Source organism: Penicillium arizonense (genome assembly GCF_001773325.1).
Source record: "Penicillium arizonense strain CBS 141311 chromosome Unknown PENARI_contig003, whole genome shotgun sequence".
Lineage (NCBI taxonomy): Eukaryota > Fungi > Ascomycota > Eurotiomycetes > Eurotiales > Aspergillaceae > Penicillium > Penicillium arizonense.
Window position 1 is genome coordinate 1,506,504 of NW_019173280.1, and position 15,375 is coordinate 1,521,878.

General features: G+C 48.7%; 4 protein-coding genes across 4 annotated transcripts; 1 reads left to right on the top strand and 3 right to left on the bottom strand.

Moving 5' to 3' along the window:
* Positions 1–457: 457 nt before the first annotated feature.
* Positions 458–4,134, bottom strand: PENARI_c003G11399 (Ras-GEF domain-containing protein; the record flags this gene model as incomplete). Its single annotated transcript, XM_022628790.1, has 8 exons — positions 458–809; positions 881–928; positions 996–1,115; positions 1,213–1,404; positions 2,740–2,950; positions 3,013–3,229; positions 3,289–3,311; positions 3,474–4,134. 8 exons carry the CDS (start codon positions 4,132–4,134, stop codon positions 458–460), a joined length of 1,824 nt encoding a protein of 607 aa, XP_022492022.1.
* Positions 4,135–4,592: 458 nt separating this feature from the next.
* Positions 4,593–6,775, bottom strand: PENARI_c003G01541 (uncharacterized protein; the record flags this gene model as incomplete). Its single annotated transcript, XM_022628103.1, has 6 exons — positions 4,593–4,597; positions 4,642–4,684; positions 4,750–5,660; positions 5,741–6,083; positions 6,165–6,435; positions 6,507–6,775. The coding sequence occupies 6 exons, from the start codon at positions 6,773–6,775 to the stop codon at positions 4,593–4,595; spliced, it is 1,842 nt and encodes a 613-aa protein (XP_022491778.1).
* Positions 6,776–8,912: 2,137 nt separating this feature from the next.
* On the bottom strand, positions 8,913–11,692 carry PENARI_c003G04283 (putative quinate pathway repressor protein QutR; the record flags this gene model as incomplete). Its single annotated transcript, XM_022628292.1, has 2 exons — positions 8,913–9,167; positions 9,236–11,692. The coding sequence occupies 2 exons, from the start codon at positions 11,690–11,692 to the stop codon at positions 8,913–8,915; spliced, it is 2,712 nt and encodes a 903-aa protein (XP_022491567.1).
* Positions 11,693–12,393: 701 nt separating this feature from the next.
* Positions 12,394–15,223, top strand: PENARI_c003G00409 (putative C6 transcription factor QutA; the record flags this gene model as incomplete). The annotated part of the gene is made up of 2 exons (XM_022628025.1): positions 12,394–14,969; positions 15,028–15,223. 2 exons carry the CDS (start codon positions 12,394–12,396, stop codon positions 15,221–15,223), a joined length of 2,772 nt encoding a protein of 923 aa, XP_022491721.1.
* Between the last annotated feature and the right edge of the window lie 152 nt (positions 15,224–15,375).

Consider the following 15,375-nt stretch of genomic DNA (forward strand, 5'->3'; position numbering starts at 1 on the left):
CAATTGGACCGCCACGGGATTCAAGGTGACTGAATGGTTTTACTGGCTCACATAGGTTGATATTCTTGTTAAAAGAGGTGCAAGCTCGCTTTAAATAGCCTACAGAATGTGGCCCATCGGTTTAATATTGGAAGTAGTTTTATGAGATTTTGCCTGTGTTACACGAAACTTGATATTTGACATGTAGTGATCAATGAATACAGCTTCAACTCTGAATACTTTCTTCTATTATTTTAACATTGTATGTGGTATCAAACACACCTGACATTCTCAAGTCGACATCGCTAACCGGGTAAAGCTGTCTATGACTCTCTGATGAGCCTTGAGGTTGCATATTAGCTATTTATCGCCATCTGCCCAGTTTGAGCAGACCACAAGGCTCGCATAAGATACAAGCGTTGTTGCAAATCGAAAAATGTCTGTGGTAAGTAGCCTTTTAAACAAAACAGGAATAATCTCATTGCCTTATCAAGCCATGTATAATAGAAGAACTCAGGTCAAAAGGCATCTTGAGAATGTGAAGCAAGCATGATTCGAGAATAGCCTCTTTTTGCACCGAAGAATTGCGGAAATAGCGTTTTCGATGTAATTCAATAAAATCGTTGAACTCCTTGTTATCTGCTTTCAGCTTGAGGTAGTTGGTGAGTTCTCTGCACAAAGTTTGTGCGTCGCCTGGGAGATAATTGTCGCTCCTGATGGACATTGACTGAACAAAGTACGGCACAAAGCCCCGTACTGTTTTGGCAAGATAGACTCTGTCATCAAGACTGCAAGGTGGACGGTCACTTCTGCCATATACTACCACTGTCCTGGAAAACTATTAGCGAGGAGAATATTAAAGGGTGGGGAGGTGGAAGTGAAAAGTAAGAACGACTCATACAGGTAAAGATAATCATCCTGTGGTCTTGGCGAAATACCGATTTGATCGCTAGATAGGAAACACACCAAATTAGCCAGAAATCTATTGGAAAGCTATTTGCTTCCAAATAACTTACGTAGAAAACTCCCCCATGATAATGGTGGGAATAGAAACATTTGTCAGAAGCCGCTCAGTAAATTCCCGAGCGGGAATAAACTTATTGGGTTGCCCATCAACCTGAGTACAATCTCCATTGCTGAAGGAATACGGCGTAGAAAAATTATCCGTGTTGTTGCCATATATACTATCCACTTCGTCAATACTCTCCGTGGAAAGAACCTTATACGACGTACATGTTGCCTAGCCCAGTGAAAACCACAATATTTGCTTCCACAGTCACCTGGTCCGAGGGAGGGCCAATTTCATGGTTTCCATGGATGAAAACATAACGCATGGAACCTTTCCCACCATATTTGTAAAGAAGCATCTCCAAAGAGGCTGGAATGAAACCCGAGAGGCGGAAGTTCACAAGGTGGGCGTGTCGGCTTTATCGAGATCGCAGTAATGTAACTGTACCTATTTGTACCCAGTGATGGGGGATAATGTAGCATGCTGATTTAGCGTGTGTCTTAGTGACTCCGCTCCGTCAATACGTGCAATACCCTCAATTCACTACAAATGTCGAAGAATACTGTCATCTTTCGATAGACCAGGAACAAATATATGATCAACGATCTGATCTACTTTGACGCGCCAATTGCAATGTTTTCTGCTCATTTTACCGTTTGTTTACCCTAAGCTTGGCACGGGCCGTATTACCGTATTACACGATACGGATAGTCATCATCTGGATTGGAGTTTAAATTCAAGTAAGCTTAAAAATAAGCTAAACTTCTAGTATGTGACTCTCTTGGACCTATACCTAACTTATAAATATGGTATTCAGCTGGCTAAACAAGGGAACGTGTGATACAGATATTGGCCGCTGCATTGACAGCAAACGTAAAATGAATATGGAATAGACCTATATTACTGCCTAAGGCCTATTCAGGCTTAGCGTGAGCTGACCGGGTCCAAATGCTAAGAATGGCGGTCCTTTTAATTGAGACCTACTTTCATGAGAAGAGATTGGCCGTGTAGAGGGATTGGGATGCGAGGCTGAGATTCATCTGAAAAAGGGGAACGAGGATTTCGGGCCAGCTTTACGCCAGACCTACGACCGGCCCCCACTAAGCGCTAAGAAGCCTGAATCCGCAGTTTTGACATGCAGTTAAATTATGGGCGGCTCTAATGAAACCACGTGTCGGCCAATAAGAGCCTTCGAATTCTTGTTTCTTCTCAATATTGTGGGTCGCGCAGCATTTGGGGTCAGGAAGTCCACCAGGCCATCGACAGTTGATGGGAATTGTTGTTTATTTACAGACATACTGATACTTGCACGGAAGAAACCAATCCACTGGAGTGTGTGAAATGGGCGAAGTGTAGCCATGGATTGAAATATATGTAGCTAGTTGCTTACCCACAATACAGCACTATACTTCTTGTGGGGTCATTTTTTGATCTATAAAGAGGTGGAACTATCTCAATATAGTATATAAAATTAGTCTATATGTCAAGAAAGTATCCTCACTTTCGACCTTCCGAGGATTAACCTCTTAGCGATCTCTGGAGTATTTATCTAGAGATATCGGTACGTGTACCAGGGATGGATGAAAGACAGATGCAAAAATCTTTTGGTATTTTGAAATCAAAACCATTAATCGTCTAAAATCATACAGGCAATAACCATCGAGGTCGTCATACCGCCAGTGGCAGTATAAGAATCTCTGGGTCTGTGTTCACCCCTACCCCGAGGCTCTAACACGCAGCTTCTTTCATACATGTCGTGTACATCAGGCGCAGATTGCAATTGGGTAACTAAATACTCCTGTATCTCCGGAACCATCTGTAGACAGTAGGGAGCTTGTTGAAAACGCCGGATTTCATGAACACTTGATGCAAGCATGGTACATTTGTGGAAATTGATGAGGCCTTCTTGTGTAACAGATGGGTTTCCATCTTCAATGAAAGTGAGATCCTTTAGGAAAAGACCTAGTTGAAAGGATGATTTGTTAGTTTGGTGAATTTGAAAACATACTCATGATCGAACTTACCAAGGAAGGGTATACATGGTGGGACCGTCATCCGTAACGTTTCACGGTAGGCATTATAATTCTGTGCGCTTGAGACCATGGCTTGTAAAGGCCTAAGAGCATCGCAGCTACGTTGAGTAACCATTGCCCATGTGCGGGCAAGTCGGTAGATTGGGGCGCTTTCCAGTCCTGACAAAATGGATATCACCGCGGAGTAGTTTCGCAGATTATAACATTCCTGTTAAGTCGGGCTTAGTATACATCAGTGCTTCTCTCCAAGGGAAGATTATGTCTTACAGTGGCCACATTGACCAGGTGCCCTATACATTGAGTTCTCTTTTTCAATTCGGATTCTGCGATTATGAGGGCGCCGACCCAGTTCGAGAGTTGATTAAAATATCGAATCAAGGCTTTAATATTTTGTGCCGGATAAAATGCATCAGGGCTCTCTTTCTTTTGCCATGTTTTATGTAAGAATTCACATGTCTGGAGTTTGCTGAACATGCACGCTTCCATAATAGTTAACTGGCGCGCAATTTCTTTAGCGTCAATTTTGATGAACTCGAGTTTGTTTAGCTTTCGAGGCAAGATCGGTTTCGGTGGCTTTGGAGTGGATGGATGAGATCTTTTCGAGTCGAGACCCGCAAGTCGGCGTTGGACAAGCTCAGCAAGTTGTTGCGCCGCACTTGTCTCTGTGACAGCACCATTCGCAAAAGCCTGCAGCTTTAGCAAATTTGGGTCATTAGGACCTTCCGGGCCGGTCCAGAAATGCTCCAGCCACTGTTTCAAAATGTTGATCACGCGGACTTGAACCAAAGGCTTCGTTCCATTTGACCATTCTGTCACCTGAGTTGGGTTAAAAGTGACGGGTGGTGGGCAGGCAAACCGCCGGATCAGGAGATCAATCAACGCTGGCGTTGATGTGAAGTATTCGTATGTGGTGAGGAATATCCGGTTGAAGGAGGCGTCAAGCCTGTCATGGCGAGTCAAGTTTTCGATGAGTGCTGTAAGAGTTCCAGCCTTGACAATCTCAGCTTCGCCGTTACTCTCGCAGACAAGCTTTTTCAGTTCTTCGATTTCTTCAATTTTGTCAGACTCAGAGAGCCTGAAGCCCATCTGCTGTTTTTTACCTGCCTGATACATTGCGAAATCCAAAGTACGTTATGTATCTGATTGTGTTTTATCCGGACGGTCGTGCACCCGTGTCATACGACAACGTCGCGGGTATCGCGACAGCCAAGGACGTGGATAACCTATGACTATCACAAGGTGAGCGCAAGGACCAAGTTCGGCAGGTGATGCAACATTGATGCTAGTGGGATGCTAACTGCCACCGAAGCCGTGCACTCGGCCCTAGCTCGCGAGTTGAGCCCCACGCGCTTAGAGCGGCGTTTCGATCAACTTTTCCCTGTCCGATATCGGGTTCGGTTTTGTCGTCATAATTGACTTTCGATCTGCACGTCTTTCTCTGGATTAAACTCGTAACTACTCGTAGGCTAGCGTAGAAAGATTCTGATCGCTCACATCAGTACTTTGGTGCCTGACGAGCCGCGTTAGCACCCACTTTTATTGGCCCCACGACAGCAATGCGTGTGATCCATTTATACTTCCGATGTTAGGAACGACTAGCAGAGGAATTTGATCATACACCGAGGGCGGGGGCAACCATGTTCAATGAAGTTGTGACATATTGCTATAATAAATGCAATTTCCATTTATACAAAAAGTGATTTTTAACTAAAACACCGTTCCCTTCACCTGCGGCTTCCTCTTGAGATCTATATCCTTGATCAGAATAGTCCAAGGGATTGCTAGAACCATGATCCCACACCCGACAGCAAGCAGTCTTAGCTCGGCGTAGGCATAGGCCTTCTGAATCGCTAACCTGATGGGGGTTCCAATAGGATAACTCGTTTGAGTTGTCAGATCTTCGTAAATGCTGTTTAGATCTGGTAGTGCCGATTCGGGGAGGTATCGGAGAAGAGCTTTCAGATATGTCTGCTGCCAGATGATTGTACTGATGGTGATGCCCGCGCTATCGCCAATGGTTCCAGCCACATTCAATAGAGCGAGGGCGGTAGCAATGTGCTGATGATCGACTGCGGCCAGGATTGCGAGTTGTTCAACGAGAATGAAGACTGAGCCACCGATGGCAAGGAAGATCTGGCACATCACCTGGTAGCCGACGTTACCATTCGGCGAGCGAAAATGGATCATTAATCCTTGTGCAAAAATGTAGAGTGGGATAGCAATGTACAAGGTCCATTTGTAGCGACCAACCATGCGTATAAACCAACCCAGAAGCAGTAAAAGCACCCCTGATACCATATCGAAAATGTTGTTGATATAGTTCGACGTAGTAATGGTGAGATCATTATTAACCTGCAGCCAGGAGGTAAAATAATAACTCCAGCAATAGTTGGAAAGCTGATAGGTCGCGTCAAGGAGAATCGCACCGATGATCGTACGGTTTGTGAGTAGACGCCACTCGAGCACGGGTACCGGGGCCAGCCATTTCTCCCAAATTGCAAAGAAGAATAGCATCGAAAATCCGACAACAAGCATAGCAACGATGTAACCCGATGCCCAACCATCAGGAGCGTAGGCAGCAATATCGAATGGAAGCTCAAAAAGTACGAGGCCAGCCGTGAAAATCAAGACGCCGAGCACTATCAATTTTGGGTTAGAATGTAATTCAATAGGGCCGAGACGGATTCAGGATTGAAGAAGTGACGATAGTAATACTCACGATCAAACTGTACAGTCCAATGCCAGATACTTTCCATCATCGTGCGACCACTTGGTCTCTTTATCCGGTATCCCTCTTTTTCAGCCTTATAAAGGTTGTACTTCAACATGATGTATAGAGGTGCAGCAACGATAGGCGTGATGATAGCCCAGGCACCAAAGCCCCATCTCCAGGAAATCTGGTAGTAAAACTGCTCCGCCACCTTTGGTCCTGCAAAAGCAGTGATGATGTATGGGGATGATGTAAACGCATATGCGAACGCACGATTCTGAAGTGTCGAAGCATCGGCAGTCACAACATCGATTGCGTACTCTGTGCCATAAAAACCGATATACCAGAAGACCTTAAACCCACGATGTCAGTATTCTTGACAATATGCACCCCGCGCATATCCCCCGTGCCTGGCGATCATCTGAAGACTTACATTGGCGGCACAGTAGGTCTCGAATGTTTGGCAAGTTGCCATGAGAATCAGTCCGATCGTAAGACAGATTACCATAAATAGAAAGCCCTCTGCGCGACCCCAGACATCCATCAGTTTTGCCATAGGAAGGTAGGTGGCAGCTGCAAAGGCGTCGCCGAGCGCGGTGGGGACACCCGAAAGCGAGTGTGATTGGAAGGTGCTCGTCACATATGGGTTCAGACTTGTGTTCATTGTTGCTTGGAATGCATTGACGAAGTATAAACACCAAATACTATTAGATTTGTGTTGTCAGGCCCTGTCCTGAAATTCATAACGGAAATGCGCCCAGTGATAGATACATACTTGACAAATACTGCAATCAGATAGCCTTTCGACCAACTAAGAGCCACAGCTTCAACGTCTTGAACACCGCGCTGGGCATGTTCATCGGGCGTCTGCTCGTGGGACGGCTCGGAATTGGTGTAGCTTAACGTGAGATCATCTTGGCCCGCAGGATTTACCTGGCTTTTGGTGTTAAGTATTGTGCTTGTCTCGAAGTTCTCCTGGGTTGCACCATTCGGCATGCGACGATATACCGTTCGCGCTCGACGGATTAGAGGGTGAACACGCATAGTGGCAGCCGATAGAGAAGTCATAACAGATCCAGACGTCACAAACGCTAAATATTAAAGCTCGCACAAGCGATGCGGATCTTTACCCAGATAGAACACATGTCCCGAAGTCGGATTCGTAGTGAAAAGCAACGAGCACTAAGAAAACGGAACGAGCTCGGGTGGCTGCGGCGGGTGTGCTTGTCTTGGTCTCGGGGGCCGCCTTGGCTGTGTTGACTGATTTGCTGAGCACACATGAGGATTCCCTGCCTAATTAGCAGATGGGCCCACTATTCCCTGCCGCTTTATGCGAGAGGTACTCAGACCCCCCTCCAGCTGGCAGAGTTAAGCGATGATCCTTGCTGGTGTGGTGGGTCAGTCAGCAATTGTGCTCGCGTTCGGAGCATACCTTGGGACGCTCTTAAACATGTGAACCCATGTTTACCCATTGGGAGCTGGAAAGGAAGAGAAAGCCATGATTCACAGAGAATGTCAAGGGTTATAGAGTTGAAGCTTAGCACATTAAAGGTCACACGAGCGGGAAAATCGGTCAAAAAAAACCATTGGAGTGGAGAGTAATGTTTGCGCTAGTCCACTAGCGTACTTTGATCCCAGTTATCAATCAGATAATCGCTAATCTCCGAGAACTTGCACGGCTTCGGCCTTGCGCGAATCCGCGCCACTTTCTCACTATATCGTAAACCGCATGTGATGTGTTTCACAATGACTGGCTTTTGTGAACCCAGGGTCTGAGCTTCATCCTGAGAATACTAGGTCTGTCATAATGTGCTCGGGATTTACGGTACCAATCAGACAGGGCCTTAGGCTATCCCGGGTCCAGAAAGTGGTGAAGATGTTCATCAGCACTTAGAGCCCACGCAGTTCACTGATGTGATGCGTATATTTAGCAACGTGTTTTGTACCGGTTGCCCACACCGTGCGGTAGAAGTCCTGGCCAATAGTGTGAAAGTTGGGAGTTACTCCTCCAAGCGGTGTTTCTGGTTATGAATGATCAATAAACCTGGGCGTTTGCTAGGGGAAGAAAGGTGTTTGAGAGCCTCAATTTTAGTACTCATTCTAGCATACTAGACACAATTGGTAGGGCATAGCTCCCATCGCCTATTGCTGGCCAGCTCCACCGCCCATCAAGTTAGGAATAAATCCCACTCCTATACTGTATAAAAAAGCAATACCGAGCCAAAACCCACGCCTCAACGCAATTATAGCATCCGTTTCCTTGTTTCCACTTTATTTATCAAGGGTCCCCCTAAGCCTGTTAACCCTTTGCAACAGGTCACGACTTCGAACCCATATGGACCGGAATGGCAATCCTAACACTGGGCTTCGGGGGTATTCTTCACATTTGACGAGCATATGTCAATTATTAAATCGCAGTCATTGAGGCTATTGCTGGATTGGGGGTAGGATTGAACTTCCAGTCACCTTGGATTACGCTTCAATCACACGTCGATCCGTCTGATTTTGCAACTGTAACTGCCACATTCGGCTTCACTCGCAATATCAGTATCCGTCGTCATCGGGGGGGGGGCCTACCAGAATTCTATGCAAAGTTCAAGGGTGCTAGTGTGGATGCCAGCGTGAATCTAGTGGCATCACTTCTTGTTGACCAGCAACATGCGGTTCGCGCCGCCTATATTCCCAGTCTTAGTTCGATGTGATTCTATATGCATGTGTTGCGGCTGTTGGTCTCCTATCTAGCCTTCTGTTGAGGAGAAGGCCCTAGATGAAGCAAGAGCATCGGAGCCGATTGCTCATATTCACGAGCTGCCAGAAACTGGTGATAATAAAGACATCTTTTTTCCTTTTTTGCCTGTCTTATTCCCCTCGTTTTGTCTTTCATGCATATTCTCCACCCCTACGGTGCTAAACATTGAAGAGAACGTCTACTGCGAAGGCTATTATAAGCGACGAGTGCGATGCACATTCTTATTGATATCGTTAGGACATATATAAACATATGGCTCATTCAACGAGCGCAAACATGGGCATGAGCCATAGTGTTGTATAAGGAATCAAGTGATTCTCAGTGTCATAGTACTTCGGCATAGCGCTTATTCGGGTGTCAGGGTTCAGCTCGCCTAGGTATTCAAAGGTCATGGCATTAGGAGGCCAATGGCATCCCGAAAGAAGAAACGCCTCAAGTTGGCTGCCCGTCCATCTGCTGCAGCCGATCTTGAATCGCGTCATGGTCATCATTTCCTTCATCGTCTTTATACTCCTGGAGCACGATACTCCGCATTACACGACGGGGCGCGCGACGGCCTGTGAATAGCTCGAATTGAGCAAATCCTTGTTCGGGAAGGACGTCAAGGCCGTCCAATGCTACCCATCCACGATGGGAGAGGGCGCGAGTTTGTTTCATGAGAGGGGTATTCAGGGGTTTGTATGCGAGCTATAAAAATGAGTTAGAGATCAGTTGTGGGGAATACATTAAAGTACTGTAGGGGTATGGAAACTTACTTCAATGATCACACCACCTGTCGGACTTTCTAACCACTGAGTAGGCATATGGAAGTTAGGTGCTGGCTGGCCGCCGATACTGTGAGCTGGGATACATGAGACGACAACGGTGGGTTGCTTGAAATCTGCAGGCCAGGGGTCGGATAGCGAAGCGACGATGCGGACAGTGGGACGGCCAGATCCGTGTGCTTCTTTGGGGTGGAGGTCTTGTCGGTTATAATGATGTGCCAGCTTCTCCGCGTTGGCGAGGGTGCGGTTGTGGATGAAGATGTTCTGCACGCCGAGATGAATCATGGAGTATATTGCAGCACGAGCCATTCCACCGGATCCGATGACAAGCCCAGTAGATGATGGCCGTACTGCGTTCGCAGGAGACAGACCCCGGCGAATACAGTTGCAAATACCAATCCAATCGGTGTTGTCACCATGTAGACCTTTGATAGGGCCTGCATGACTCTTTTCAAGGAACACTGATGATTCTTGCAGAAGGAGGTTGTTGGTGTCACTGAAATTTCGGATAGGAATGAGGGTATTGACGGCACCAATGGCCCGGGCGTGTGTAGACATTGAATGGAGCAGAGGAATGCACTCAGTCTTGTATGGAAGACTGACACTTGATCCGCCAAAGTATTGATTCTCCACTAGATCGTTCAAGCCACGTAAAGTAGGCGATTGGTGGATGGAATACTTGTGTGGCAAGCCACATATTTTGAATGCTGTGTTGTGCATCGCGGGGGACATACTGTATGTAGTGTTTGCACCAAAAACGAAGAACTGCATCGGATCTAACGCAAAGGAGCTGTAGAGTGCCTGCTGTGCTTCGCGGGCTGTGATATCTGAGCGTAGTTGAGTCGAGGGTTGAGTGGTCAAGGACGGGTGTGTGACAGGGGTGAGAATTGGATTGAAACAGCGAGACATGCGGCCGAGGGGACCTGTGTTGTAGGCAATTAAGGGAAGACCCGAAACGGGCAGACTTTGGACTCGATGACGGAAACGCTGCACTGCCAGATTGTCTTCTGCAGATTCAGCGGGCTGGAATAACCGCACAACATCACATCCCAGTCTTTTAGCCCGTTCGTAGACTTTCATATATTCATCTCCATCCCAGCCTCCCGGTAGAGGTTGAAAGGCTTCGAAGTGGCCAATGATTCTAGTTCGTCCGCTTGCGGAAATGATCTGGGAGATAATGTGATCATCACGGGAAAGGTCCACAGTTAGAAATCCCGTAGAGAGTCGCAGCCCATGGCGAACAAGGTTCAAATAAGTTTCGTCGGTGCAGCGTACAGGAGCGCGTGTGGGTGATGAGGTACCGCCAGGTGTGGTATAACTTTCAACGTGGTAAATCAAGGGGACGATGATGTTACGACGAATAGTCGCCACGGCTTGACTGATGTTGTCCGCGATATTTGAGTCAAGTTCCGGCTGAGCCGAAGGGTCAGCAACGTCGATTGCCAGCTCAAAAGCATCGGTAGTGAACTCTAGCTCTTCGATATCGATACCTTTCTCACCCAGCTTAGAGAGTGGAACAGAGACAGCGGATGTGTACGTCCGAGATTCCACAGGTAGCAACGAGAGAGGAAAAGAGGCATGCTGACTGTTCAGCTCGGCGATATCGCCAGTGATGAAGGCAATGAAGCGGAGGAAGTCCCGTTGCACTCGTTTTAGAGTCAAGAACGGGATGGGGGTATGTGATCGTGGTTCGATTTTATGAGCTTGGGAAGCATTGCTATTGTCCTTGTCCACGTTGTCGCTTCTGGTCTCCGAGAGATTGAAGAACTCGAGATTGGAACAACCTCGGTAGATCGGGCCGGATATCTCGAGAAAGTGGCGGACCTTCTGTGTATCCCAGGCCTTGAGGTAAGACTGAATGCTCTCCGGATCCCGAATGACGTGGATCACTGGATGTGTTTGGGCGTACTCCCTGAGAAGTCTTTGTCCGTTGCGCTCCATCGATCCGGCCCCACATGCAATCACACATCCCTCTTGGTTGTCCGCCAGCATTGACTCCATAACCCGTGCCTCTTGTTGTCGGTATACGAAACCATCATTCTCCTTCTTGAAGGTAGCACGGGAACATCCCACAATCTGTTGAAAGTAGCGGTCTGCATCGATCAAGCGCCGGCCGGAGGTCGCTGCGAGAATGACCGCCAGACTGGACTTGCCCGTCCCGCGGATTCCGATCAACACGATGGATGCCTTCTGACTGAAAGTACGATGGGTCTGGAGGTGACTATTCTCGAACATGACGGGCGATCCGCGATTGGAGTGAAGTTCCCGCAAGGAAGGCAGCGAATGCGAGTCGGATGCTTCTCGGTGCTCGCTTGATCGACGAGAGGGTGGCCGTGACATGGATGTGATGGACGAGGCGAGGCCACTGGGGCTATACTCTCGAGGATCATCCTGCAGCGCCTCGACCTCGTGCAGTTTGCGCTTCGGGGGGCGTGCTAGGATAGACATGGCGCAACGGGATGTCCGTGATCTGGAGTGGTATCAGGAACAGCAAGGGAAACCCATTACCACAGGGGAAGGGGGAACGGGAAAGAGAGGAATATAATGAAGGCGAAGCTAGATCGGAGAAATTGCGGAGTGAAGGGCCCTGGATATGGTAAGCGTCTGCCAGTTTTGCGGGGAGAAAGAAAGAATTACGAACTCGATACCATTACATAAGGCGGCACAGCCTTCTGCCGGCGGTTTCCTTTCCCCGCGGGGTCGGTACTTTGCGCTCAGATGCAGGCCAAAGCGAAAACGTGCGAATCGCGGCCCCGGGATATCATCGGTTCACTATCGAGTCAGTCGCAATTTTGAAGGCTCTCATTTCGAGCACTAATCATCCGAAAACACGCTGTGGTGGTCGAACGCCGCCTCCGGTCTGTACGGTATTACCTTTTGCGAGGCACTCACTGGCTCACCGCTAGCCGGGTATCCATCTTTCCCCAGAACAAACTTGCCATCACTGTCCACCTTCACCTGCACTTCACCTCCCGCGTTCCATTGCAAAGCCCTCGACTGCCTTCAATTTACGCTAGTGGGGCTAAATTCATGGCGTAGAGGCCGGCTTGTCCGTGCTGCCGCCGTCGGCAAAAGATTCATCTCGTCATACGATCTCTCTGCAGGAACATGCGACCGAACCATCCAGGTGGATCGCGACTTCAATCACCATGAGCGCCGAAACGCGCCAAGCCACTGGCGCTGGCAGCAAATCGAAACGACGAGGGACCGACCCCGAGGAAGATGGGAAGGCGATGGGCGAGCCGAAGCGTCAGCGGGTCTCACGGGCCTGTGACAGCTGCCGGTCGAAAAAGGACAAGTGCGATGGGATACAACCTGTATGCTCGACTTGTGCATCTCTCTGTCGTCCTTGTACATATAAAGCCAACCCGAAGAAAAGAGGCTTGCCCACGGGGTACATTCGATCCCTCGAGTTACTCTGGGGACTGGTGTTCCAAAGGATACAAGGCAGTGAGGATGTGATGCGTGCTCTAATGCGATCAATCAATCTTCCGAGTCACTTGGCTACCATGGGCAAGGAGGCGGAAGGCTCTGACACATTACTGTCTTCCTTCAAGAACAGCACTGTCCTCCGAGATATTGAGCGGATACTGGTGGTCCTGGAGCAGCCCGAAGAGGAAAGGGAGCGAAACCTCCAAGCCTACAGCGAAGGGGAAACACCTCTAGACGTCGATGGGATTCTTGCATCTGCTGAAGCTCAAGAGTGGCAGATGCCGGAAGGGATGGAAGCGCGTGAGACTCCGTTGGCAGGAGTGTCACCAACTCGAACAGCAATTGGCATTTCTCCCATAAATAACATCGGCGCTCGTCCTATGCGCGACTCCGGTGTTCAAACTACCCCAACCGATGATTTACCATCACCATCTTACACTCTCTCTTCAGCCCTCGACGACCCTCGATCGCTGATGAAAAGTCTGCTCCAACTTCCTTACAACGCATGGCCCCTTTTTGACGTCTACTTTTCTTACACACAATGCTGGTTCCCCATATTGGAAAAACACGATATCCTTCGAACCGCTTTCCAATACACCGAAGGCGATGTATACATGTCACGTTTTGCCCCGGGGTCTGGTGAACACGCGGCCTTATGGGCCGTCCTCACACTTGCATCTCTGCAGGATGCGTCGATTGCAGCGACCCGACAAGCGGACGAACAACCCAACGCCCACCTAAGCCCGTCACAAATGTACAATATTGCCCGACAACTCATCCCATCTGAAAGTGGCCCCCATGAAATCGGACATGTCCAAGCCTTGTTAATCCTGGGTCTGGTCAAATTTGGCCAGCAGGAATGGACTGGATCATGGATGCTTGTCGGTCAAGCCGTGCGAATCTCTCACACACTGGGCCTTGATCAGCCTTCTCATCCATCCTCTTCAAGAGCTCCTGATCAGGAGAAGCAACTTGGGCGAGCCAAACATGTCTTTCTTGGCTGCTTTGTCCTTGAGACTCTTATTGCTGAGCAAACTTCACAATGTCCTTCACTGAGAAAGGCAGACTTGGCGAGGGTAGGGTCTATCAACGAGGATGGACTCGAGGAGTGGCATCCGTGGGAAGATCAGACTGGGTTACGGCCTCCCCAGTCCTCTCGTGCTTCAATGCAGCGGGGACCGCTTCATGCACTCAGCACCTTCAACCGTCTCGTCAGTCTGGTGTCTATCTTAAACGATTTGTGCTGTTGCAAACATGACCCAACAATCTCTCGATCGCAACTTGAATCACTAGAACTGCACTTACAACGCTGGGCGACGGCTCTGCCCAAGAGCTATCGCGTGGATCTACAGAGTCGTCCTGTCAAGTTGGCGTCTCCACATATCTTCATTCTGGAAATCACTTATGAGAGTGTTGTGATCGCTTTAAGCTCCCAAATTGCCATTCGGGAAGCTGACCAGAACATCCCGGAACCACCACACAAAGCTCGTGCAGCAGAAAGTTCGAACCGGTTACTTCAGCTACTTCAACTTTACATGGATACATACAGCTTCTCAGCTACTGCACCGACCTTTGGCATGATGCTTCGATTCGGCCTTCCGCGATCTCTCTCCAGGGAGCTTCCCTCAGACCTCGATATGGGTCTTCGAAATAAGATCCATACTTTCTCCTCCCATCTTTCCGTATTATGGAACATGTCTGACCGACCGACTGCTGGTCAAACTATGCCACGCAGACCACAGGTCATGGGTACATCCCCTGCAGTTTCGCAACGAATGGAAATATCCATGAGCGCGGATATGGCTATGCCGTCCTCACTGTCAGTGGGAACTCCTTCACATCACCTCCCTCCCACAGACGGTCACCCGCCTTCAAGCAACGCACATCCCACGTCTGCTCCTGCAGACCCATTCATCTCTACACCTTGGCTCCGGGCCACACAGCACATCGAAGATGTGTCCCTTCTCCCTACGTCTACACCATCATTGAACACCGTCGGCGGTGGCCCAGAAATACCTTCACAACAGGGCCATCTGGACGGGACCCTCGTCAGTGGGCTTCGCCATCCTACCTCCGCTCCTACGAAGCCTCGCAATGGCACTGGCATGCTTCCTGATCTTTCTACCTCATATAACCCCACCGCACAATACCATCCAGCAGCATACCAAGATCCATCGATAGGTCTGGGTCCATTTGTTGACATGGATGGATACGGCCCGCCACGCAGGCAACGAATTGCCCCCGATCTCGATGCATTATTTGATGAGTTAGCATCGTTAGATGGTGCCGAGAAGTATGTCTCGCCTAGTCTTAAACTTACTACAATGATGACTGACTTAGCTACTTCACAGAGCCGATAATCAACCGGAGTTCATGCAGAACCTAGGTTTCGTCTCTGATGCTGGTATTCCTGAGCTTTACTCCTTCTCGGGTCAGATCGAGCCGTTCTTGCTCGCGCAGACCCAGCAAATACCAAGCAATGGAACTCCACCTGGTGTGCGGCGAGAGTCGCGGTCTTTGGGCATGTCAGGGATGTCCAAACGATGACGGCTTTCGGATATATCACGACATAGTCAAAATATTACTGGAAAACTTCTGCCGCTGGCCGGCCTGTCTGTCCTAAATCCGCTCACAACCGTGACTCGTTCATGTCGATTCTGAAGCATATTCTTTCGCTCGCCTGATAGAATCCGACGGAG